The sequence below is a fragment of the Dendrobates tinctorius genome, unplaced genomic scaffold (genome assembly GCF_039654945.1).
Source record: "Dendrobates tinctorius isolate UK_male_01 unplaced genomic scaffold, ASM3965494v1 ptg000155l, whole genome shotgun sequence".
NCBI lineage: Eukaryota > Metazoa > Chordata > Amphibia > Anura > Dendrobatidae > Dendrobates > Dendrobates tinctorius.
In genome coordinates this window covers 17970666-17997133 of record NW_027361822.1, presented here as the reverse complement: position 1 = coordinate 17997133, position 26468 = coordinate 17970666, and the positions used below count along the sequence as shown (strand labels likewise).

Genomic DNA, 26468 nt, shown 5'->3' with positions numbered 1-26468 from the left:
ATTCATATCCATCTTTTTGATCGCGCGTTATTGCACTTTTTGTTCAGCGGTATGATAATAAAGCATTCTTTTTTTTTTTTTTAAGGGGTTCACTAAAGGGGTTAACTAGTGGGATAGTTTTGTAGGGCGGAACGTTACGGACGCAGCAATACTAAATATGTGTACTTTTATTGTTTGTTTTTTTTATTTTAGAAAAAAAAGAATTTATTAGGGAATATTTTTTTTTCTTAATTTATTTTGTGATTTTTTAAAAATTATTTTTACACTTTTTTTTTTTAATTTATTACATTGTCCCAGGTGGGACATCACTGTCTTTTGTCAGATCGGCGATCTGACACTTAGAACAGCGCTGTGTCAGATCGGCGATCTGACAGGCGCTGCTGCAGGCTTCCTCCTGCCTACTTTCAGCAGACTCAGCACACTGCGCTGCTGCGGGGGTCTCAGGAAAGCACAGAGGGCGCCCCCTCCCTGCCGATGCTTCCCTAAACCCCCGGTACACTGCGATCGTGTTTGATCGTAGTGTGCCAGGGGGTAACGTGCCGGGGGGCAGTCCGTGACCGACACATAGTGCCGGGTGTCAGCTGTGATAATCAGCTGACACCCGGCCGCGATCAGCTGTGCTCCCCCCATGAGCGTCGCTGATCGCCTGTGACGTAATATTCCTTCCTTGGGACTTAGGTCCCAGGTCACATGGACGGAATATTACGTCCAATGTAGGAAAGGGGTTAAAAACATGCTGTTAAAATGGTAATTCCTGAGGATTACGCGTTTCGAGCAAAAGTGTCCTTAATCATAACCATGTCTGTGGTCAGTACAAAAGCAGAGTTACACAGAAAAGGAGGAAAAGGAAATGAAGTGAGCGATTAATCCTGTAAATGAGACAATTCTACTAATGACACAAAACATTCAAGAGAAATACATACACATAATATCATGGATGTAAAAAGATTAATTCAATAGTAATACATCATATCCGTTCTCTTACTCAATCCAGAAGGGACTCTGCAATTAAACTTGAAAATAACTTGCGCTTCCTTGAAATGCAATGCTTTATCTCTATCACCGCCTCGATCACTGGTAAACATGAAGGGGAACATCTAGGTATTTTGGACAGGAAACAAGTTGAATTTTTCAGCTCTCTTAAACCCAGAGTACCTCTTTTTCATGCACTGCCTAAGCTACATAAAGGGGTATTCCCACCCCCAATGCGACCGATTGTTTCGGGTAATGACTCTTTGTCAGAACATTTATGTGAATGGGTTGATGAGAGACTTCGACCTTTGACGCGATGCTCCCCCAGTTTTGTCCAGGATCCTAAACATGTGTTAAATATCATGAATGCTTTTGCTATGATTTTGTCCAATACATCAATAATAATCCATTTAATATTTTTTTCAACTTCCAATATGAAAAAAGTTGATTCTGTATTTGGACATCAACCTCAATGGGTCAATTATACCTGGTAAAATTGATTGCTCCTTATTCCGTAACCCTCCTGCTGGGAACTCCATATTGCCCACAGCGGTCATCCCAGGCATGTTGGGAACAATGTTCCGACAGGAGAATAGATTCGAGCCAAAAGGTGCTGTACTAACAGAGAGGGTTTTCTGAAGGAGTGCGCTGTTATTGACCACAGATGTAAAAAACGTGGCTATTCAACTAATGTGGTAGAAAAGGCAAAGATTAAGGCCGATAGTAAAAGTAGAGAAGAATATTTACAGCAAAAAAACAGCACCAAATAATCTGCCTAATTTAACCTTTTCAACTACATACAGCAACGATTTTCATCAAGTTACTGATGTGATTAAAAAATACCTTCCTGTGTTACATGCTGATGACACCTTGAAGAAGCTGCTAGAAAAAGGAGAAAATTTTGTATCCAGGAGAAGAATTACTATCGGTGACCTGATGTCACCTTCTGATCACACATGGAGGCAAAAGGTTAAAGCAAAACACAACTGGTTATCTCTGTCTGGTCATACAAATGCGGTAAACGCTGGTGTGGCTTATGTATATGGATAATTCACATGAAATTACAGCCACAGCTGCTCCATATACACATAAGAACCGCACGTTTATTAATTGCAGCACAACCTATGTGGTTTCTGTTATCACATGCACACGGTGCGATCTTCAATATGTCGGGCGCACTACGCAATCTCTCAGGACGAGAATTGCAGAGCATATATATGATGCCACAAATGTTACAACAAGAAGGTGGTCAGGAGCTTCTCACCATTTCTTGTCTGTCCATAAAGGTTGTTTAGACTTTTTCCATGTTCCTGCATTAGAGGAAGTTCTCACCAGCGATCGAGGCGGTGATAGAGACAAAGCATTGCATTTCAAGGAAGCGCAAGTTATTTTCAAGTTTAATTGCAGAGTCCCTTCTGGATTGAGTAAGAGAACGGATATTATGTATTACTATTGAATTAATCTTTTTACATCCATGATATTATGTGTATGTATTTCTCTTGAATGTTTTGTGTCATTAGTAAAATTGTCTCATTTACAGGATTAATCGCTCACTTCATTTCCTTTTCCTCCTTTTCTATGTAACTCTGCTTTTGTACTGACCACAGACATGGTTATGATTAAGGACACTTTTGTTCAAAACGCGTGATCCTCAGGAATTACCATTTTAACCGCATGTTTTTAAAGGCATTGCAATAAACATGAAGTTTTAGCATTTATTCTACTATCTATTTGGATGTCTGTTGCTGGAACTTTTTTGTTTGATTACCACAGCCGCTTTTTCCGAGCACCATCCTGGAGTCCACAACCAATGTCACAGAAATTCATCTAATGGTGAGCTGAACAACCTTTTTTTTGGCCTCCTGCACAGTTGATGCATTATGGAAGCCCAGGTTGCTTTGATAGCAGCCTTCAGCTCATCTGCATTGTAGGGTCTGGTGTCTCATCTTCCTCTTGACAATACCCCATAGATTATCTATTGGGATAAGGTCAGGCAAGTTTGCTGGCCAAACACAGTTGTACTTTTGTTTGTAAACCAGGTATTGGTACTTTTGCCAGTGTGTACATGTGTCAAGTTCTGCTGGATAATGAGGTTTCCATCTTCAAAAACCTTGTCGGCAGAGGGAAGTATGAAGTGCTCTAAAATTTCCTGGTAGACGGATATGCTGACTTTGGTCTTGATAAAACACAGTGGGCCTACACCAGCAGATGAAATGGCTCCCCAAACCATCACTGATTGTGGAAACTTCATACTAGACCTCAAGCAGCTTGGATTGTGGCCTCTCCACTCTTCCTCCAGACTCCTTGATTTCCAAATGAAATGCAAAATTTACTTCCACCTGAAAAAAAAAAGCTTGGACAACTGAGAACCAGTCCAGTTCTTTTTCTCCTTGGCCCAGGTAAGACGCTTCTGGCGTTGTCTATTGATCATGAGTGGCTTGACACAAGGAATGCAACACTTTTAGCCCATGTCCTGTTTACGTCTGTGTGTGATGGTCCTTGAAGCAATGACTCCAGCAGCACTTCACTCCTTGAGAATCTCCTCCAAATTTTTGAATGGCCTTTTCTTAGCAATCCTTTCAAGACTGAGGTTATCCCGGTTGCTTATGCCCCTTTTTCAACCAAAACATTTTCCTTCCACTCAACTTTCCATTAATATGCTTGAATACAGCACTCTGTGATCAGCCAGCTTCTTTAGCAATGACCTTTTGTGGCTTACCCTCCATGTGGGGTGTGTCAATGACTGCCTTCTGGACATCTGTCAAGTCAGCAGTCTTCCCCATGATTGTGGAGCTTACTGAAACAGACTAAGGGACCTTTTTAAACACTTATGAAGCCTTTGCAGGTGTTTTGTGTTAATTATTCTAATTTACTGAGATAATGACTTTTGGCTTTTCATTGGCTGTATGCCATAATCATCAACACTAACAGAATTACTATCAAGATCACATCTCACCACCTGTGCACTCGACCCAATCCCATCCCACTTCATACCAAACCTCACCACAGTCTTCATCCCAACCCTAACCCATCTCTTCAACCTATCACTAACAACTGGTGTTTTCCCCTCAAGCTTTAAACATGCCTCCATCACACCTATCCTCAAAAAGCCATCTCTTGACCCATCCTCTGTATCTAGCTATCGCCCTATATCACTTCTCCCCTACGCCTCCAAGCTACTGGAACAACATGTCTACCTTGAACTGTCCTCCCACCTCTCTTCTTGCTCCCTCTTCGACCGCTTACAATCTGGCTTCCAGTCACACCACTCCACTGAAACTGCCCTTACTAAGGTCACCAATGACCTCTTAACCGCCAAGAGCAAGCGACACTACTCTGTCCTCCTCCTCCTGGACCTGTCGGCTGCCTTTGACACAGTGGACCATTCCCTATTATTACAGACCCTCTCATCCCTCGGCATCACAGACTTGGCCCTATCCTGGATCTCATCATACCTAACAGACCGGACATTCAGCGTCTCCCACTCACACACCACCTCCTCACCTCGCCCCCTATCTGTCGGAGTCCCACAAGGTTCAGTCCTTGGGCCCCTGCTGTTCTCTATTTACACCTTTGGCCTGGGACAGCTCATAGAATCTCATGGCTTTCAGTATCATCTTTACGCTGATGACACACAGATCTACATCTCTGGACCAGATATCACATCCCTACTAAACAGAATCCCTCAATGTCTGTCCACTATTTCATCCTTCTTCTCCGCTAGATTTCTGAAACTCAACATGGACAAAACAGAATTCATCATCTTTCCCCCATCTCACGTGACCCCCCCTACGAACCTATCAATTACAGTAAATGACTGCCCACTCTCCCCAGTCCCACAAGCTCGCTGCCTCGGAGTAATCCTTGACGCTGATCTCTCCTTCAAACCACATATTCAAGCCCTTTCCACTTCCTGCCGACTTCAACTCAAAAATATTTCACGAATCCGTTCATTCCTCACCCAAGAATCTGCAAAAACCCTAGTCCATGCCCTCATCATCTCTCGCCTTGACTACTGCAACCTCATGCTCTGTGGCCTCCCCTCAAACACTCTCGCACCCCTCCAATCTATTCTAAACTCTGCTGCCCGACTAATCCACCTGTCCCCCGGCTATTCCCCAGCTTCTCCCCTCTGTCAATCCCTTCACTGGCTCCCAATTGCCCAGAGACTCCATTACAAAACCCTAACCATGACATACAAAGCCATCCACAACCTGTCTCCTCCATACATCTGTGACCTCGTCTCCCGGTACTTTCCCGCACGCAACCTCCGATCCTCACAAGATCTCCTTCTCTACTCCCCTCTTATCTCCTCTTCCCACAATCGCATACAAGATTTCTCTCGCGCATCACCCCTACTCTGGAACTCTCTACCACAACATATCAGACTCTCACCTACCATCGAAACCTTCAAAAAGAGCCTGAAGACCCACCTCTTCCGACAAGCCTACAACCTGCAGTAACCACCGATCGACCAAACCACTGCACGACCAGCTCTACCCTCGCCTACTGTATTATCACCCATCCATTGTAGATTGTGAGCCCTCGCGGGCAGGGTCCTCTCTCCTCCTGTACCAGTTATGACTTGTATTGTTTAAGATTATTGTACTTGTTTTTATGTATACTCCTCCTTACATGTAAAGCGCCATGGAATAAATGGCGCTATAACAATAAATAATAATAATAATTAAACACTTGAAATAGATCACTCTGTGTGTAATGACTCTATATAATATATGAGATTCACTTTTTGTATTGAAGAACTGAAATAAATTAACATTTTGATGATATTCTAATTTTGTGAGAAGCACTTGTATGTCTATAGGGAGGCTTTCGTTTTTGTTTTTAATCTTGGAGCTATATGGTGTTTAATAAAATGTAATTGCTTTTGTACTCTTAGGTGTGTACCTTTTTCTGTATTGCTTTTTTCTCTTGATAGTATTGAAAGGGTTAACAAGACCTCACGATCACGAAAATTGAAAAAAATCCTTCTAAGACAGGAGACAAAATGAATACTAGATCTTGAAGCTCGAAGAGAAAGATCTCATGTAAAAATGTCAACATCTTATAATAATAAAAAGAAAAATATATTGTATATATCTCTTTTCTATGTTATTATGATTTATTTTCTACTGTCAGATTAAGTAATTATTCCTGTTCCATGTAATCACCAGTGTTTAATACTCTGATAATGGGTATTGTTCCCCGAGCTATGAATAAGGGCTGTGAATAACCATGAAACGCGTCGGCGGGGATGTCGCCATAAGTGTATGTGTTTTTTGTTAGCACATACTTGCACAGAAGGAATAGTTTTAACCAGGGAATAAAAGTGATGTTTTAACCTATGTGTTGCTGGATTATCGCTGTACAAGTCCTGCTTCTACATATTCTGTGAATCCTTAACTTGAGGTCATAGACGTCTATCGTATAATGGGGTTACTTACCTCTTCTGTACAGCCACCGCATCAAGTCCATGGTGGGACTAATACACAACACATGCCCTATACACGCTGATGCCAAGTCCATGGCCCTCAAGGGTTTATCTCTCATGAGATATAATTATTACTAATAATCCCCTTCCCCTGATGGCCAGGTGCCCCGCCAGTCTCCATGCCTCCTCTTTAGGATGAACTAGTGACCGATTTATCCAATCACTATCCGCAGCTGAGACTAATCCTTTCCTGCTGTGGATGAGTTAGGCTGGAGCAATCACATGATCAAACGGTCAGAGCAGATTGTACAGAGATCGGCCCTATATTCTTCTTTGTGGAGAAACTGTATTACTTTAGTTTTAGCCTGTGAAATGTTGTAGCTAAAATGCTTTAATAGGTGTTTAAGAGGGTGTTCTTCTGTTTAAGCACTAAATCCTTTGGTCAGTAAAAATTAACATCTAAAAGTATTGCGAAAACAAACAATAAAAATGAAAACTAGAATTCTGCAGGAAGGATAATCTGTGACTTCTCTGCATTTAGTGGTCACTACTCACCTGGGCGGTTATCTGTAGGAATCTCCTCTTTACACCGCTCATCACCCCTCACATATGTCTCTGTAGTATTAATATGGGTCTGATCTTTACTCTGAAACAAATATTGTAAAAGTCACATACAGATGGAGACGTCACATCTACGGTCAGCTCTAATCCTGCCATCTCCACCGTTCTCATTACACAAGTATAAAACATATAATACTGGTGGATAAAACAAGACTGAGCACAAGACCTTCACAGCCATCTACACATCATAGGGGAGATCTCATGACACCTTCTCTCCATCTACCTGATGATCCTGAGGAACATTGGGATTTTCTTCTTTACAGTCCTGTGGACGAGGAGGACGGGGACATCTCTCTTGTGTTGTCCTCCTACTGCATACAACTGGAGGAAACACATACAGGGACTGAATTCATTCTTTACATACGGATAATTATAGGCCGTGTGTATTTAGTCCTGTCTATTACCTGGTGATGTGAGGGGCTGGGGAACCTCCATCATGATGTTCTGGTACAGATCTTTGTGTCCTTCTAAATACTCCCACTCCTCCATGGAGAAATAGACTGTAACATCCTGACACCTTATAGGAACCTGACACATATAATGATACAGACATCCCCTCAATCACTTCATAGTGTTACTGTAAAATGTCCCAGCATTCCCAGCAGTGTCACCTCTCCAGTCAGCAGCTCAATCATCTTGTAGGTGAGATCTAGGATCTTCTGGTCATTGACTCCTGCATGTTTATGAGGGTAAGGTAGAGGCCCCGTTCCCCATCCCTCAGACACCGGGGCCTGACAGCGCTCACTAAAGATCTTCACTACTGTGTATTCCTGGTTATGGAGAGACACATTAATAAATCTCACTACAGACATTTCCACCAGAGTCCTCACCTCTACGGTTCTGTTCATCTGTTATTCCTGTAGATAATTAGTACGTAATGTGATGTCATCAGAATCTCTCACCTCTCCAGTAATCCAGTAGAGGATCTCTACAGTGAGGTGTAATATGCTCTCCACGATCTTGTCACTTCTCCTATCCATCCTTGATGGGTCAATCGGGAAAATTCTCCTATATAGATCTCCACTGAGAGGATCCGATATTGTTGGGACCTGAATGGGAAGAAGATCAACCAATGTAACATCATGAAAAAAATCTATTCACAATGTTAAGAAATCTTCTCCACATCACATCTTTGTGGTGGCAGCATTTACCTGATGATCCTGAGGAACATTGGGATTTTCTTGCTTACAGTCCTGTGGAAGAAAAGGACGGGAACATCTCTCTGGTGTTGTCCTCTTACTGCATACAACTGGAGGAAACACATACAGGGACTGAATTAATTTGTTACATACAGATAATTATAGGCCGTGTGTATTTAGTCCTGTCTATTACCTGATGATGTGAGGGGTTGGGGAACCTCCATCATGACGTCCTTGTACAGATCTTTGTGTCCTTCTAAATACTCCCACTCCTCCATGGAGAAATAGATGGTGACATCCTGATACCTTATAGGAACCTGACACATACAATGATACCGTCATCCCCCCCGATACCTTCATAGCGTTACGGTATAATGTCCCAGCATTCCCAGCAGTGTCACCTCTCCAGTCAGCAGCTCAATCATCTTGTAGACGATTTCCAAGATCTTCTGGTCATTGATGTCCTCATGTATCAGGGGGAGCGGTGGAGGCCCCGTGATTTGACTCTGGGGTCTTTCTCGTCCCTCAGACACAGGGGCCTGACAGCGCTCACTAGAGGTCTTCTTCACTACTTTGTAATCCTGGTTATGAAGAGACACATTAATAAATCTCACTACAGACATTTCCCGAGTCCTCACCTCTCCAGTTCTGTCCATCTGTTATTCCCATAAATGAGAGTGATGTAATGTGACGTCATCAGAATCTCTCACCTCTCCAGTAAGTCGGAAGAGGATCTCTATGGTGAGGTGTAATATCTTCTCCACCATCTTTTTCCTGTCCTTATCCGTCCTTGATGGGTCCATCAGGAAATGTATCTTGTATAAAATATCTCCACTGAGAGGATCCAATATTGTAGGGACCTGAATGGAAAAAAAGATATAACATCATAAAGATTATACTCCATATGTTATGAATAAATGTTTTCCATGTTACATCCTCAAGGTGGCCGCATATAGGACACATGCTGTCAGTAAACTATCATGCAACAGAACAGTTACATCTCAGACATACCAGCATCCAGTATCGTCATTGCAGCGATGTAAACTGACTGAAGGAAACAATGGACGCCTGAGTGATGGAGTGGAAATATGTCATAAAGATGGAGGGCGGGCTGAACTCTATGTGTTTTGTGTCCTTTAACCAGAAACTGCCATCTACACGATTAATGTTGCAGATTATTAATACAGGAGACGTTCTGGTTACAGGGACTCAGGAAATCCAAAGTGCAATGACACTGGGAGGGTCCCGGGGAGCGGCCATGAGGGGGACTTACAGGAGTCATTCATTGTAACTGCCGCACTTATAAATGTCGCCTGAAGAAACCGCGATAGAAACAAGTCCGGTATATAGAACCACAGAGAGGCTTCTACAGGAGACGTGTGCGATCCTCCCTATTCATCGTCTATGGGACGGAGGAGAAACGAGCGCGGCTCTAACTGGTGACAATGCAGGAAGACAGAGAATTGCTGACGTTTTCTACCCTCATCGTGACAGGTTCCCTTATATCAGGGGTTGGGAACCTATGGCTCATGAGCAAGATGTGTCTCTTTTGATGGCTGCATCTGCCTCTTAGACAAATCTTTAATAGAGATGGGCAAACCCGAGCAGTAAAGTTCGGCGTCAGTACTGAACAACTAATGTTTGGGTTCGGCTGCCTGAACACCGGGTTTTTAGTCATGCTGTCAGGTGCATGACAGCGCGGCAAACACTGCGTCTGATCGGCGGTGAAATCTTCCCTGCCAGTCAGAAAGCAGCGGTTCCCATGCTGTCAAAAGACATTGTGAAAGCTCAGCTGTGATCGGAGGTATAAAGTTTACCTCCAGTCACTGGTGTCAGCTGATGGGACTACTGATCCCATCATCCGACACCAGCTGCCACTAATTACAGTGAGAGCAGGAGCGGCGGATGGAAGTATTCATCAGCCGCTCCAGCGCTGTAAATAAATAATAAAAAAAGGCTTGGGTTCCCCTGTATTTTTGCTAACCAGCCAGGCAAAACTCACAGGTGGAAAATACTGGATGTCCGGGCCCCCCATTCAAGTTAATAGGGTCCGAGTTCGGGTTTGGGTCCGGGTACTGTTCTGGTACCCGAATCCAAACTTTTAGTAACTGTTCTGCCGAACATGCTGGACCCGTACATCCAGGTGTGCGCCCATCTCTAATCTTTAATAAAAAAATAATGAAGGAAACCATTGATTTCCAAAACGTATAGGATAAATTTGGTCCTTATGGCGCCTCGTATCTGCGGCAGACTCATGGGCTACACATGACCACTGACGTCATGCAGGTCCTGCAATCTCGGTTCACCATCCTACCACAGGACTCGACCGCAGCACCTGAACGTCCATGCCTGCCCGGTAGAGCCACACGGAGAGCCTTTTACAGGCCGGGACAGTGCTCCTCTACTTGCCTCATCTACTTGCCTCATCTACTCCACAGCAATACCTACAAACGGCATTTGCTCACCGGTTCCGCACTGGCATGCAGCCTCAATTCCGTCGAAAGATAAGGTAAACACTGCTATCTACCATACCATTGTGGCAACTATCAACACAGGCTCTCCTAACCTCATCGGTTGAATCACTCGTAAACTGCTTTGACTAGTTTTTGACAATTTTTCAGTGGGGCCACCTACCCGTCATGTCCTGATTCTGCATTGAAGCATTACAATGAAACACTTCAAAGTACCCTGGATGAATTTGTACCCCCTATAAATAGAACACCACAACACAGACGGCAACAACCCTGGCACACCCTGCAAACACGTTTCCTGAAGCGGTGCTCCAGGTGCGCCGAACGTCTGTGGAGAAAATCCAGTCTACATGAAGATTTCATCCGCTATAAGTTCATGCTTAGAACATACAACACTGCCATTCACCTCTCCAAACAAACCTATTTCAACACCCTCATTACCTCACTGTCCAATAACCTGAAACGTCTCTGACACTTTTCATTCTCTACTCAACCCAAGAGTACAGGCCCCAACCACTGAGCTCCGAGCTGACGATCTGGCCAATTACTTCAAAGAAAAAATTGACCAGATGCGATAGGAAATTATCTCCCAATCACCTCATACCATGCACTGTCCTCCCTCCCCCACTGCATCTAGCTCATTCTCTGATTTTGAACCAGTCACAGAAGAAGTAAGCAGGCTCCTTGCATCTTCTCGCCCAACCACTTGCACCAGTGACCCATTTCCGTCACATCTCCAGTCCCTTCCCCTGCTGTCACCACTCACCTAACTAAAATATTTAACCTCTCTCTCTCTTCTGGTATCTTTCCCTCCTCATTTAAGCATGCCATCATACATCCACTACTAAAAAAACCATCCCTCGACCAAAACTGTGCCGCTAACTATAGACCTGTCTCTAATCTTCCCTACATCTCTAAACTCCTGGAACGCCTGGTCCACTCCCGTCTTATCCGCTATCTCTTTGATAACTCTCTTCTCGACCCTCTCCAATCCGGTTTCCGCTCTTTACACTCTACTGAAACTGCCCTCACTAAAGTCTCTAATGATCTACTAACAGCTAAATCAAATGGTCATTACTCCATGCTAATTCTCTTGGATCTCTCTGCAGCATTCGACACTGTGGATCATCAGCTCCTCCTCACTATGCTCCGTTCCATTGGCCTCAAGGACACCGTTCTCTCCTGGTTCTCCTCCTATCTCTCTGACCACTCCTTTACTGTATCTTTTGCCGGTTCCTCCTCCTCTCACCTTCCCCTTACTGTTGGGGTTCCTCAAGGATCGGTTCTAGGCCCCCTCCTCTTCTCCTTGTACACTGCCCCTATTGGTCAAACAATCAGTAGATTTGGTTTCCAGTACCATCTCTATGCTGATGACTCCCAATTATAAGCTTCTTCTCCTGACATCACGCCAGCCTTTCTAGAAAACACCGGCGATTGTTTAAACGCTGTGTCTATCATCATGTCCTCACTATATCTGAAACTGAACCAGTCAAAGACTGAACTCCTTGTGTTTCCTCCCTCTACTAATGTACAGTACCTATACCAGACATTACCATTTCTGTGTGTGGTTCCACTAATACTCCCCAGCAACATGCCCGCTGTCTTGGGGTCATACTTGACTCCGAGCTTTCCTTTGCCACCCACATTCGATCACTGGCTCGCTCTTGTCATCTGCACCTCAAAAACATTTCTAGAATTCGACCTTTTCTTACTTTTGACTCTGCAAAAACTCTTACTGTTCTTACTGTTTCTCTTATTCATTCTCGTCTCGACTATAGTAACTCTCTTCTAATCGGTCTCCCTCTTACCTAACACTCCCCTCTCCAATCTGTCTTGAATGCTGCAGCCAGGATCATATTCCTCACCAATCGTTACATCGATGTCTCTACCTTGTGCCAGTCATTACACTGGCTACCCATCCACTCCAGAATTCAGTATAAACTTATTACCCTCACCCACAAAGCCCTCCATGGCTCAGCAGCATCCTACATCTCCTCCCTTGTTTCAGTATACCACCCTACCCGCGCCCTCCGTTCTGCTGATGACCTGAGGTTAGCATCCTCAATAATCAGAACCTCCCACTCCCGTCTCCAAGACTTTACACGTGCTGCGCCATTTCTTTGGAATGCACTTCCCAGGTCAATACGATTAATCCCCAATCCCCACAATTTTAAGCGTACCCTGAAAACGCATTTATTCAGACTGGCCTACCGCCTCAACACATTAACCTAATCTATCCCTGGGTGGCAAAGTCAAAAGTTTTACCATAACCAGGTTCCCTGCATCATGTTCCCACATGCTTTATGCATCCATTAGCCCTCTGTGTCTGTACTGTTACACACTTAACATTATGGCTGGTCCAAACAATCAGGGCAACTGTTACCACCCACCTTTCGGGACTGTAAGCTTGTGAGCAGGGCCCTCATTCCTCTTGGTATCTGCTATGATCTATGTGATTACTGTTATGCTGTAATGTCTATTGTCTGTACAAATCCCCTCTGAAATGTAAAGTGCTGCGGAATATGTCGGCGCTATAGAAATAAAATGTATTATTATTACCGACTGACCAAGAGTCTCCTAGCACTCATACCTGCACTTGGTCCCTCTCCACCCGCCTCACTGGACACTCTGCTGGTTGTGACTCTTTCCTCCCTGAAGCATACACTTGCTGGAATGTCATTTTACAATACAACTCTGTATCTCTTACTATCATCCCTCTGCGTTGTGCTTACTGATAGTAACATATAAACATTCTAAATACAAGTAAATGTGTGCCTTTATGTAAGACTTACCTAAAATTCACATATTTACTTGTATTTAGTTTTAGTTTCAACGGTTTTATTGAAAAGGAAACATCATTAAACATGAAATACATTCACATTAGAGTACAAGGATCCCCTCGCAGGGGGAAGTATATAAGAAAAAAAACACAATATGTTGTACATTATCCTTAACTTAGTAATATCAATCTATTCTTAACAGAGTAGGGAGGGAAAGAGGGGGAATGTATAATGAGTGCCGATAATATAAAGTAAATAAATAGACGTGAGGTACCAGAGAGTACACTTCAGAGACTATAATTGTAGGAGACAGCTACCATGTCAGCACGCTATGTGGATAAGGATATCATCCTGGAAAGGTCATCATCCCCATGTGCCCGAATCCAGGGGTCCCAGATATTACAAAAAACCATCAAGTGAATTAGATCTGATGGCTTCTATTTTTTCGTATAATATCAAATTAACCCTTCTCTTCACCTGCGTTAAAGTCAATAAGACAACAGGTCCCATTATTAGCATTGATTGGTCTGTCTCCCAGCAGTAGTACTGACGGCGACAGAGGCAATTTCTTACCCAGTATAGTGTCAATTAGTTTTACCACATCTTTCCAGACAGACTTTACTATTGGGCATGTCCACCATATGTGGAGGGTATACCCACTAGCCATGCACCCTCTAAAACAATTGCCAGGCATTGAAGGGTAAATATTGTGCAAGAAGCTAGGTACGTAATGAGTCCTATGAAACAATTTAAGGGATGTTTCGGTGAGTGATACTTGATTGCTACCCCTCATTATAGTCTCGTAACACTTGTACCACCTTTGAGGTGTGAGGGAGATTTGTAGGTCTGCCTCCCACTGCTCCATAGACTTCAATTTCAAGCCGTCTCTAGGTTGATTAAATATAGAATAGAGTTGGGATATAAGGCCATTACCCAGGGGGTCATATAAACATTTTAACTCGTACGTTGTAGGTTTTATGTTTGGTGAGCCTACTGTTAGGTTTTGCAGGAAGTGGAAAATTTGTCCCAGTCTAAAGACCTCAGACCTCGGGACTTGATATTTTGCGACAAACTCTTGTTTTGACATTAGCTTAAAGTGGGTAGATAGATTTTGCAGCCTAGTTAATTTATTCTGCTGCCACCACGTATGTAATGCACATTAGTTAAAAAGTCCTCCAGTTTGGGCATTGAGAAATTTGCACTGTCAGTGTATAATTTTTGATAGTAATTTTGAAACGTTTTATAGATTTTATTAGGATTAAAATTAGTTTGAGACTGTTCGTCTTTTATAGAAAAGATGGAGTTTAATAATTCCTTCTGTTTTAATTTTCGAGCAAGCATTCTATCCATTTTATTAGAAAACCGAAAAAATGTCGCGTGCGTCCATATAATTTCCCTTTCAGTGCGGGTCGTTAATAGAGTATTTAGCTTTAGATCATAAATTTGCTTAGTTAACTATAATGAGGGGTGTAACTGGTTGGCGGTTTCTAATTTATAGAGTTCATTCTCGAGACTCAATTGTTCCTGGAGACGATTTTTCTTTTTTTGGGATGCCACCCTAATGAGTACCCCTGTGATGTATTTTTTATGAGCCATCCACACATTACCCATAGAGGCGTCAGGAGTGATATTAGAGAGAAATAAAGTATTAAGCTCTTGTTCGACCAAAAGTTGAGTCTGAGGATCAGACAATAGGGATTCGTTCAGTCTCCATGTGTACAAACGTGTATTTGCTACAGCCAGTTTAAATACAGAGAGTACACTATCGTGGTCAGACCAAGAGGAGGGGATACGTCTGGAATACATCAGTGATGGTATATTCTCCGAGTTGGTGAGAACCCAGTCTATCCTGGAATAAGAATGAAAAATCCTAGAAAAATATGTGTAACCTCTTGACTGTTTATGGCACTCTCTCCATGTATCAACCAGATGTTGAGCTTGAAGGATATTTTCAAGTATAATTTTATCCTTCCATGACATGTCAGACCTCCTATCATTAGAGTTATCAAGGGTTGGGTCTAAAATCAGATTGAAATCACCCCCCCATATGACAGTATCATAGGGGACGGACCTCAGGGATTTTGAGATGGATTTAATTGTCTTCATTTGTAATGTCGGGGGTGCATAACAATTAACAAGGCAGAGTCGCTTCTCCTGTACCGTACCCCAAAGGATCATGTATCTTCCCTCTGCGTCCACAGTCATACCCTCCTGCACAAATGGGAAAGAATTATGAAGGAAGATGGCTACTCCCCTCGTTTTTTTTTATCATGAGAGGCAAGAAAAAATCTAGAGTAAAGCTTATGGAAAAATTTGGGGGATGAGTTATTGGAAAAATGGGTCTCCTGTAGGAATAGCACATCAGGGGAATGCTTCGGGTAATCACTAAAGGCGCGTTTTCTTTTTATCGGTGAATTGAACCCCCTAACATTGTGTGAAAGTGTCTTAAACATTTGGTTTGGTAAAATAAATTCTAAATAGATCTGAGTAAAAAACCATCCAGGATGGATACTTTCACGTCATCTATCGATCTAGGAACCTGTTTGTAAAACATCAGCACTCTGTTAGTGGAAGGGAGGGAGGGAAGGCAACAAAAAATATAAGAACATGAGAAATGGTCACAACCAATGACCAGTATGCGGGCTAAAGTGTGCCGGCCCAATATTAAGAGGACCAGAAGCAACAGCAGCCCAAATTGGAGTGGCATACTTACTCCAGGGGCACAGTGCCCAGAAACAAGAAAACAATATTATATGAAAATTGTCAAAGATCACATCAAGTAATAATACTTATCAGAACAATGTCTCAGCATTTTGATTGCTCTTTGAATCTGTTCCAGTACAAACACCGGCAATGGTTTCAAGGAGTAGACACTTCGTTATTCTGTGTTTTACTGGGTCTAGTACGGCGAACTTCTATCCATTCTCTACGAGGCCTCTGTCGTAAGGTCCCTGGTTCTGGGACCGGGATGCCAGGTTTTTCCAGTACTTTTCTGCCCTCAAGATTTCTTGGAAAGTAGGTGGAATTGTTATGTGAGAAGATTAGAGCATGTGGAAATCCCCACCTGCATTTGATATTTACTTTTATTAAGGCAATTGTTATGTCTTTCATGGCCTTTCTCCTCATTAGAGTCGCTGGGCAGATGTCAGGGAACAAGGACACAGTGTCTGGAACGTCTGGCAGCTTATTCAATCTGCGAGCAGCGGATAGAATTAGGTCTCTGGATTCCTCATGATGCATTTTGAGGACAACATCTCTTGGGGAGGCGTCAGATTTCAGACCTCCCAGGGCCCTGTGAATTCTGGTTATTTTCAAGGAACTAGGGTCTGCCTGGGGTAAGAGTGTGCGGAAGAGGCTCAAGGTAATTTCCATTAGGTTGGAGCAACTTTCTAGTCCTTTAATTCTAATGTCACCTTGGCGTGAGCGATTCTCCAGATCTTCACATTTAAGTTCCAGGAATTCGCTTCTGGCCTCTTGCTCCTGGAGTAGTTCACTATTATGTTCAGTAGCGTCGGCAGCATCATCCATTCTCCTCTCCAAATCATTGGTTCTTTGAGCAATGTCTTGAATTTGTTGCGTGAAATTATCCATAGCAGATGACAACTCAGCTCTGAACGTTTTCTGAATATTGGCCAAAAGATCCTCCATTGTCATTGGGATCATATTTGCTGAGGTGGCCTGGTCAGTTTGCTGAGATCTTTGAGGAGAGCCCTTGGAGCTCAGAGAGGTTGATTTTGACGTCGACAGTGTGGCTAGCTGGCTTTGTACGCTGAGATAATAGTTGTGTGATTGATCGGGTATTGATTTCTAATGGGGCAGATTTTTGGGGGCGCATTGCTCAGAGACCACCTGTGTTCTGAAAGTCAGTACATGACAACTTCCTATGAGAATGAGCGCATCTTTGTGCCCGTGGTGACAGACCTAGTATTCCATTTTCATAGTCCACCAGGAACGTCTATGCCCTCTGTGTTGAATTATAGCAGAGTATGGGGTAGACTTTGTAGGACAAAATATGTCCCTAATAAAGCTCTGTTGTAGTACCCCATTAATATTTCAGAAATATAAGGGCAGGCGAGCCAATAAGTCTAAGCACCAGGGAGTATTGTCGGTCCAGAGAAGAGGTGAAGAAAAAGAAAAATTTGCAATGTGGGCAATATTGTCGAATGACCAGCAGATGGAGTCCCAGCTCCTCAGATATAGAGTGAGAAAGATATGGAGATTACACTAGGTTTTGCAGTCTTATGGCTTCTTCTCCAGCTGGAGACAGGTAAAATATATAACCCTCTAATATGTAAACAGGAGGGTACCTGCAGCACTTTCAGGGCTCCACAGACTGAGGAGAATTCTCATAGGCAATAATGATATGGTACCCGTTGCCCTCCTGCACCCCAGGTGGGTCCCAGGCTTCTCCTTCGCCTCAGCAAGTCACCCACCTCCAGGATGAGATAGTCTGCAAGCCCGGTACTGTGAGAGAATGTCACTCGACCGTCGCAGGTCACTGGACACAGTGCGGAGGCAAAGCAATTAGATCAGCGAGCCCTGACTGAAACTGTAATAGAGCCGACGGCAGTGAGTCTGACGTTGCTCTGTGAGCTTGAATGTAATGACTTGTATTTAGTTTTAAACATATTGTATGGCTCGCATGGAATTACATTTTAAAATATGTGGCGTTCATGGCTCTCACAGCCAAAAAGGTTCCTGACCCATGCCTTATATGAACCCCAGAATGACAAATACAAAAGTTATACAAAAAAAATGGGGAAAGATTCCGGCACAACCATCCAGGGGTAATATGGATTCTTTATTTAAAGGTAGTTAAAACATTACAAGGCCTCGTCCCTTTCCTGTACAGTGTAGGGTTAACCATGGTAGTAATGTTGCCTGTCACCTATAAGCATGAGGTCTAAAAAGGGAGTACTGGAGGCTAATGGAGTACAAGAAAATCTGATGTTACAGGAATTGGAATATGATGTGAATTCAGAATAAGTGGAGGCATCATCTTTCCAGACTAGAAGGACGTCATCCACATATCTGGCATTCCATACCAGGTGTGGAATGAAAGGGTTGTTATAGGTAAAGATATAAATTTCCTCCACCCAGGCTATATAATGTACTAGCTAAAGAGCCCGGCGTTGCCTGAGCATAGTAACCAACTGTGGTTTTTTATAACAAATTATAATGATGATATTGCACATAAAAACCATGCATCTAATCCTATCCTGTGTGATACTGACTGCTGAGCCGTGTATGTAATCCTATCCTGTGTGATACTGACTGCTGAGCCGTATCTAATCCTATCCTGTGTGATACTGACTGCTGAGCTGTGTATCTAATCCTATCCTGTGTGATACTGACTGCTGAGCCGTGTATCTAATCCTATTCTGTGTGATACTGGGCTCCCCCTGCAGTCTGTGTCAGAGGGTGGTCTGTGTTGGCACGGTAATAAATTGTGTCATTTCCAGCTTTACAGAGGGACAATAACACAATAGAAATGATAAGAATAATAGGCCTCAGTTACCACAACTGTCTACAAAGAAAACTGTTGCTGATAGCAACCAATCACAGCTCATTTTTCATCTTTTAAACAGCTCTGGGACAGCGTGGCGAGTTTTGAGTGGCGACTTTTGTGTTTCGACTTTTATGTGACGAGGTTGTTGTATGTGTGGTGAAATGTGCGCTGAGGGTGGTATATGTGTTGAAGGGCCCCACCTTAGCAACTGTACGGTATATACTCTTTGGCGCCATCGCTCTCATTCTTTAAGTCCCCCTTGTTCACATCTGGCAGCTGTCAATTTGCCTCCAACACTTTTCCTTTCACTTTTTCCCCCATTATGTAGATAGGGGCAAAATTGTTTGGTGAATTGGAATGCGCGGGGTTAAGATTTTGCCTCACAACATAGCCTATGACGCTCTCGGGGTCCAGACGTGTGACTGTGCAAAATTTTGTGGCTGTAGCTGCGACGGTGCGGATGCCTATCCTGGACATACACACATACATTGAGCTTTATATATTAGATAACCAAAGAAGGAGAAAATTTAGATCCCAAGTGTCTGTAGAAAAATGTTGATTGGAACATAAAATAGTTGTGTTTCAAAAGGTAATCAAGTGACAGTAGGATAAACTGTTTCCAAGGTGAATGTTATGCACTGTATTTATCCAAATGAAATTGTATTGCTGTCATAGCTGTGGCATGAGGAATAGAGGAGTATAAGTTTACAACATCGCATGTTGCACAAAAATATCCATCCTGCCATTTAAGTGTTTGAAAAACCTTTAGGACAGTGGAAGAGTCCTTCAAAAAGCAGGAGTCCTGAAAGGAGGGGTTGAAGTTATCCATCAAGCCATGCACTAAGGTTTTCGTTATAAGTGAATCAATCCCAGGAATGATGGGTCTTAGGGTGGTGGAGAATGATTCTTATGAACTTTGGGCAAACCATGAAACACAGGAATGACCAGAAAATCTGGATTGAGCCACTTAAGTAGTTTGGAATTTAATACCCCCAATCTCATCCCCTCAATAAGGCAATGTGTAAGAGCGGATCTGAAAGCGGTGGTAGGATCTGACCTTACAGGAAAATAAGTGTTGGTGTCATTGAGAATAGAACAAACCATAGAACAGTATAGGTCGGTATCTGCCCGACTAATCCACCCGTCTTCCCGCTATTCCCCAGCCTCCCCCCTATGCCAGGCCCTTCACTGGCTTCCTATTGCCCAGAGGCTCCAATTCAAAACCCTAACCATGACATACAAAGCCATCCACAACCTGTCTCCTCCATACATTCTGTGACATGGTCTTTAGGTACCTACCCACACGCAACCTTCGATCATCTCAAGATCTCTTTCTCTACTCCCCCCTTATCTCTTCTTCCCACAACCGCAAACAAGACTTCTCCCGTGCTTCCCCCATACTATGGAACTCTCTGCCGCAACACATCAGACTCTCACCATCAATGGAAACCTTCAAGAAGAACCTGAAGACCCACCTGTTCCGACAAGCCTACAGCGATCCTCGGTCTACTAAACCACTGCAAGACCTGCTCTACCCTCTCCTACTGTATCCTCACCCATCCCTGTAGACTGTGAGCCCTCGCGGGCAGGGTCCCCTCTCCTTATGTCCTTGTGTGTCCCTTGTCTTACACATGTTTATTATACTTGTCTATATTTCCTCTTTTCACATGTAAAGCGCCATGGAATAAATAGCGCTATATAAATGCATAATAATAATAATAATCTGGAGCCACCACAGATCCCCCTTATCTGACTGGCGAATGGGGAAATGAGGGCAAGTTTGCATGTCCTTCCCAGCATCACACCGCTGTTTGATCATTGTGACATTCTCACCACTGTTCCCTACATGAGAGTGTTAGGCTATTTTTACACTTACTGGGTTTTTTGTGGCCCGTTATTGTTGACCGTATCGCCGCAAAAATGGCGGTCTGCTGCAATAACTGACGACAAAAAACTTGAGGATCGCTGTTTTTCATGTTTACAAAACTATGGAAATAGTATTGAAAAAAAAAAAACAGCGTCCTGCAAAACCGGAAGTCACAATGCACTGCAAAAACAAATTTCTGTTTGTTTTTGCGGCCCCAATGATTATCAATGGGCGCCGTGTCTGTACGCCGTGAAAAAGATCGAGCAGGATCAATCTTTTTTCACAGCCGCAAATACGGCCCTCACAGCCATACGGAGCACCATGGAATTTTTGTGGGATGATTTTGCAGCCCTATAAAAATCTATTGGGACCGCAAAAACCCGGTAAGTGTACAAGAAGCCTAACTGTCTTACATCCTTCTCTACCAAAGCTCCAGCGCCGGCCCTCTGTATGGGGAGCAGGCAGGGTTAGAAGGTGACAGGAATCTCCAGGGCTCGTGGCTTGCCAGTCTCCATTCCCATGTCTTGTACTCCATTCGCCACCAGTACTCCCTTTCTAGACACCGCGCTTATAGGTGACAGCATTACTACAATGGCTGACACTACGCTGTACAGGAAAGGGACGAGGCCTTGTAAGGTTTACCTACGGTTATATTATTATTATTTATTTATATAGCACCATTGATTCCATGGTGCTGTACATGAGAAGGGGTTACATACAAATTACAGATATCACTTACAGTAAACAAACTAACAATGACAGACTGATACAGAGTGGAGAGGACCCTGCCTGCGGGCTTACATTCTACAGGATGGTGGGGAAGGAGACAGTAGGTTGGTGGGTTGCAGCAGTCCCGGTGTTGGTTGAGGTTCTATAAAGGATCCATATTACCCCTGGATGGTTGTGCCGGAATCTTCCCCCATTTGATCACCAGGAGGAACTCCGGCCCAAATTTCCAGCTCCACATTCTCCGCGCGGTAAGCTCCTTCATCCCTCTCCCTGCATCCTACAAATGTCCTAGCACCCCCTGTGCCCAGTAATGGGGAATCTCCAGCACCTACCTCCACCTGCAGGGGGCGCTATCTCCGGGAATGGAGGGGATACTGCCCCCTGTGCAGCCCAGTAATGGGGAATTTCCAGCACCTACCTCCACCTGCAGGGGGCGCTATCTCCGGGAATGGAGGGGTTACTGCCCCCTGTGCAGCCAAGTAATGGGGAATCTCCAGCACCTACCTCCACCTGCAGGGGGCGCTATCTCCGGGAATGGAGGGGTTACTGCCCCCTGTGCAGCCCAGTAATGGAGAATCTCCAGCACCTACCTCCACCTGCAGGGGGCGCTATCTCCGGGAATGGAGGGGTTACTGCCCCCTGTGCAGCCCAGTAATGGGGAATCTCCAGCACCTACCTCCACCTGCAGGGGGCGCTATCTCCGGGAATGGAGGGGTTACTGCCCCCTGTGCAGCCCAGTAATGGGGAATCTCCAGCACCTACCTCCACCTGCAGGGGGCGCTATCTCCGGGAATGGAGGGGTTACTGCCCCCTGTGCAGCCCAGTAATGGGGAATCTCCAGCACCTACCTCCACCTGCAGAGCCGCACACCACATATATGGCTGCTCTGTGCGCACAGGACCTGGGATGAGGTCACAGGAGGGGAGGAGTCAGGGGTCACATGATCAGGGGCCTCAGTATATACAGGACTGTGCTGGCTGTCCTGGTGCTGGAGGAGCGGAGTCCAGGCAGCGCACATAGGGGCCTCCAGGGGGCACGTTCCCGTAGAGCGACCACTTGCTCAGGAGACTTCAGAGCATTTACAGAGAGATGTACCAGCTCCATAATCACCAGGTTTTGCCTCTTTATTGTGAGGTTTTTCAGACCCTCAGTCATGAATAGTCTTTCTTGTGGTGGCAATGTTTCAGCTCACAGACCCTTCCTCAGGCCTAATATAGACAGAAAACCAGTATAATATGAGAAAGTCTACAAGGGGCTCAGCAATCAGAAAACTGTCTGACAGAGAACATTTATAGCGTGAGGTAAGGGGGAGCCAGAATCTACAGGAAAAGCAGCTGTGGGTTATATAAGAACGTAACCAAGGAACACCCAGCATGGAAATACAGCTTGATATCATGGGTGGACATACCGCATGTGCAGCCGATGCAGGATGGCTAATAATTGGGGCAATCTGGCCTGTTCATCCGGCCCCGAGGCTCCGGGGGGCCCCTGGCCAGATTGCCCTCATATGCGGCGAGCGATCCCTGCAGCTCCGCTGCCTACAAGAAAAAATAGCAACAGAGCAGAGATGCACGGATCCCTCCTGCTTCCTGCCCACACTTCCTGTCTCTGACACAGCATGGATGGATGATGTCATCATTCAGCGTAGCTGTGCCAGAGAGAGAAAGCTGCCAGGACAGTGATTCTTCAGTTGTGGGAGAGCGTGCGGAGAGGAGCTGTGAGTGTTTTCTTGTATGTATGTGTGTTTGTGTAGAGATGAATGGTGGTGTCTGCGTGCATGCGTAGTGCTGCAGGGAATGTGCGAGAGGTGAATGGTGCTGTGTGTGTCTGTGTGTGTGTAGGTGGAGGAGAAGGCAATGATGGGGAGAAGGCAATGATGGGGTGATGGCGAGGGCAATGATGGGGATGGTGTGGGAGGAGGAAATTATGAACTTGGTGGCATGGGCAATGAAGGTGGTGGGGGAGAAGGTAATGATGGAGGTGGTGGAAAGGGCAATAATGGGGGTGGAGGGGGGAGGAAATGATGGAGGTGGTGGAATGGGCAAGGATGGTGGTGGTGGAAAAGGCAATGATGCGGATGGTGAGGGAGGAGGAAATGATGGAGGTGAGGGAGGAGGCAATAATGGTGGTAGTGGAAAAGAGAAAGATGGGAGTGGTGGAGAATAAGGCAATGATGGAGGTGGTGGAAAGGGCAATGATGGGAGAGATGGAGAGGGCAAAGATGGGGTGGTAGGGGAAAAAGCAATGATGGAGGTGGTGGAAAGAACAACGATGGGGTGGTGGGGGAGAATTCAATGATGGGGTGGTGGGGGAGATTGCAATGATGGTGGAGATTGCAATGATGGTGGTGGTGGAAAGGGCATTAATGGGGATGGAGTGGGAGGAGGAAATGATGGAGGTGGTGGAATGTGCAATGATGGGGTGGGGGAGAGGACAATAATGGGAGGCGGGGGGAGGAGGACAATCAGAGGTGTGGGGGATTGTGATGGGAGGAAGGGGGACTTATTATGGACTTAGGAACAGAGGGAGGTGGGGGAAGACATTTTTATCGCTTATTATGTCTAACACCTTAGTATGACAACACCTGCCGCTGCATAATAATACCACAAAAGGGAAAAAGGGGGAACACACCCGGTGGTGGTTCACCCTATTTAGAAAGCTACACCAACTCCAACAAACATGGAGCATCAGGAGAAAAGCAAGGAGTCGCAGGTAATGTATAAGTAAAAAATGGTACAAACTTTATTGGGTAGTTAGATAAAAGTCACACAGAAATAACAATGACCAATAAAATCCAAGACAATACAGACACAGGGAAGGAACACCTCCACATGGTATAAATATCAGGTATAGGGGAAAGTAGATAATCCCATTGTAACGCTGGAGAGTTTGTACATTGCTTCCCCGGCAGTACTCTGCATGTCTGTGCATTAACCCTTTGCTCCTTTCCCCCTAATTAGCTGGGATACTATTGTTCTGTTACCTATATGGATGCTGCTCAGTTACCAGCTTCGCTGCGTAGCCGTACATGCGCGTGAGGTTCCGCTGCACTGCATGACCACCCACTTGTGCGGTCCCTGGCTGCCGCTGTGGAAAGCTATCTGCGGGTTTCTAGGTCCTCTGCACTGTGCATGGCTTACCACGTGTGTTCAGGCTTGCAGCTCCGGCCAGGTGTCCTTTGCAATGCTGATTTGTGTCTGGCTGTGCTTAGGGTGCGCACGGCCACACCGCTCCTGCTTTTATGAGGAATGGGTGTGTGCTAGAATTGCTTCTCCAGCCTATCACTGTGAGGCAGCTCCTATATAAAGTTTCCCTGCCCTGTGGAGCGTTGCCAGAGCGTCGCCTTATGTCTCTGTGTCTTGCCATGTCTGTGTGGTGTTCAGCACCCTGCTTGACTGCAGTCCTAGGTGAGCTGATGCCTGTCTTGCTGCCCTCCAGGAAGCAGAATATCTTGGTCCTTGTTCCTCTCCCCCTCCAAGAGGCAGAATATCCTGATCTCTGTGCTATTGTTTGGAACCTTGCCTTGTTCCCGTTCCTGTTGTGTCGTTTCCTGAATCTTCTCCTGTACCTGACCCTGTCTGAACTGTGTCCTCTGTGTTATGTTCCTGAGGTCCTTCTGTGTCTTGAACCCTGTGCCTAGTGACTCTTTGCTAACTGACTTTCCGTAATCTAACCTGGGGTCATCTTGGAAGTAGGAGTCCGGTGTGTCCGCTGAGTTTCTGCTACTCTGTGCTCAGCTGGTTATTCGGTGCAATCCCCGGCGGGTTCCAGTCCAACCCGGTGGGACTTGCACCAGACCGTTTGGGTTCCTTTTTAGGTTGCTGCCAGATGTCCGGAGCCTGATGACCATGGCCTCTCTTCTGGAGCCTGACGACCACGGCCCGATATCCGATGTCTGATGACCACTTCCAGATGTGCTGTGAATATCCTTCCCTGCCTGATGTCCGGAGCCTGCCGATCGCTGCTAGATGTCCGTAGGCTGATGACTGTGGCCTGATGTCCGGAGCTGATGTCCGCAGCCTGATGTGTGGAGCCTGTCGATCGTTGCCAGACGTCCGGAGTCCGATGCCAGAGTGCTGATGTTCTATCTGAGATCCGATGTCCAGTCCGTATTCCTGATGTCCAGGTTGTTCAGCCCGAGTCCAGATGTCTGGTCCGTGGTCCAGCCTGTGTTCCAGAGTCGGTCCGGCTTGTGTTCCCGGGAAGTCTCCAGCCTTGTTTCCCAATGATGGCTCTGCCTGGATCTAACCAGCCGATGACCTGTGTTGCCATGCCGGAGTTCCTGTTCTGCCTGTGTCCCGATTTTCCGCCAGTTCCCTGAGGTCTACCCTGTGATGACGTGTACCCTTCCCTGATGTGTGGAATCGGGAGCATGGCATTATATTTTGGTTATGTACTGTGTTTGTCTTTCAGTAAAATTTATGTTCTTCATACCTGAAGTGTGCGGTGTCATGTAGTTCTGCCACCTCGTCCACATGCTCAAGTGCCACAGACCCTGCTCGCTACCCTTCCCTAGTCTGGGTAGGTCCAGTGGGTCCACATTCCGTCCCCACCTGGGACGCTCGCCCCACGTGGTTGTGGTTGGTCGACGTGGAGGCGCCGGCTGGGCCGTGTCCACAGTCGTGACACCCATTACCAATAGCATCCAAGGTAAGCCCATAATGTAACCGATAACAACAGGAGAAATCCCCACCACAGGTAAAAAGTGGGATTACCGGAGTTAGGTCACAGCAAGGAGTGACTTCCAAACCTGATGTCGCTGGCACACAACGCCTCTTTCTCAAGGGGATGATGACGGTGGAATGGGCAATAATGGGGTGGGGGAGAGGACAAAAATGGGATGCGGGGGGAGGAGGACAATGAGAGGTGTGGGGGATTGTGATGGGAGGAAGGGGGACTTATTATGGACTTAGAAACAGGGGGAGGTGGAGGAAGACATTATTATCGCT

At 45.2% G+C, this 26468-nt stretch overlaps 1 protein-coding gene across 3 annotated transcripts in view; it reads right to left on the bottom strand.

Moving 5' to 3' along the window:
* Positions 1-26468, bottom strand: part of LOC141051093 (uncharacterized) — a 52398-nt gene that overhangs the window by 8380 nt on the left and 17550 nt on the right. For 2 of the 3 annotated variants that reach the window (XM_073547962.1, XM_073547961.1), the window contains exons 2-10: positions 8874-9023; positions 8565-8744; positions 8357-8480; positions 8176-8273; positions 7927-8073; positions 7636-7794; positions 7429-7552; positions 7248-7345; positions 6959-7049 (exon numbers count right to left, since the gene is read on the bottom strand). In XM_073547962.1, coding sequence (XP_073404063.1) covers positions 6959-7049; positions 7248-7345; positions 7429-7552; positions 7636-7794; positions 7927-8073; positions 8176-8273; positions 8357-8480; positions 8565-8744; positions 8874-8966 — 1114 coding nt within the window. In that variant the 5' untranslated portion in view covers positions 8967-9023. Of the gene's footprint in view, positions 1-6958; positions 7050-7247; positions 7346-7428; positions 7553-7635; positions 7795-7926; positions 8074-8175; positions 8274-8356; positions 8481-8564; positions 8745-8873; positions 9024-22367; positions 22410-26468 lie in introns of those variants that run through there. The other variant, XM_073547959.1, reaches the window with a different exon arrangement.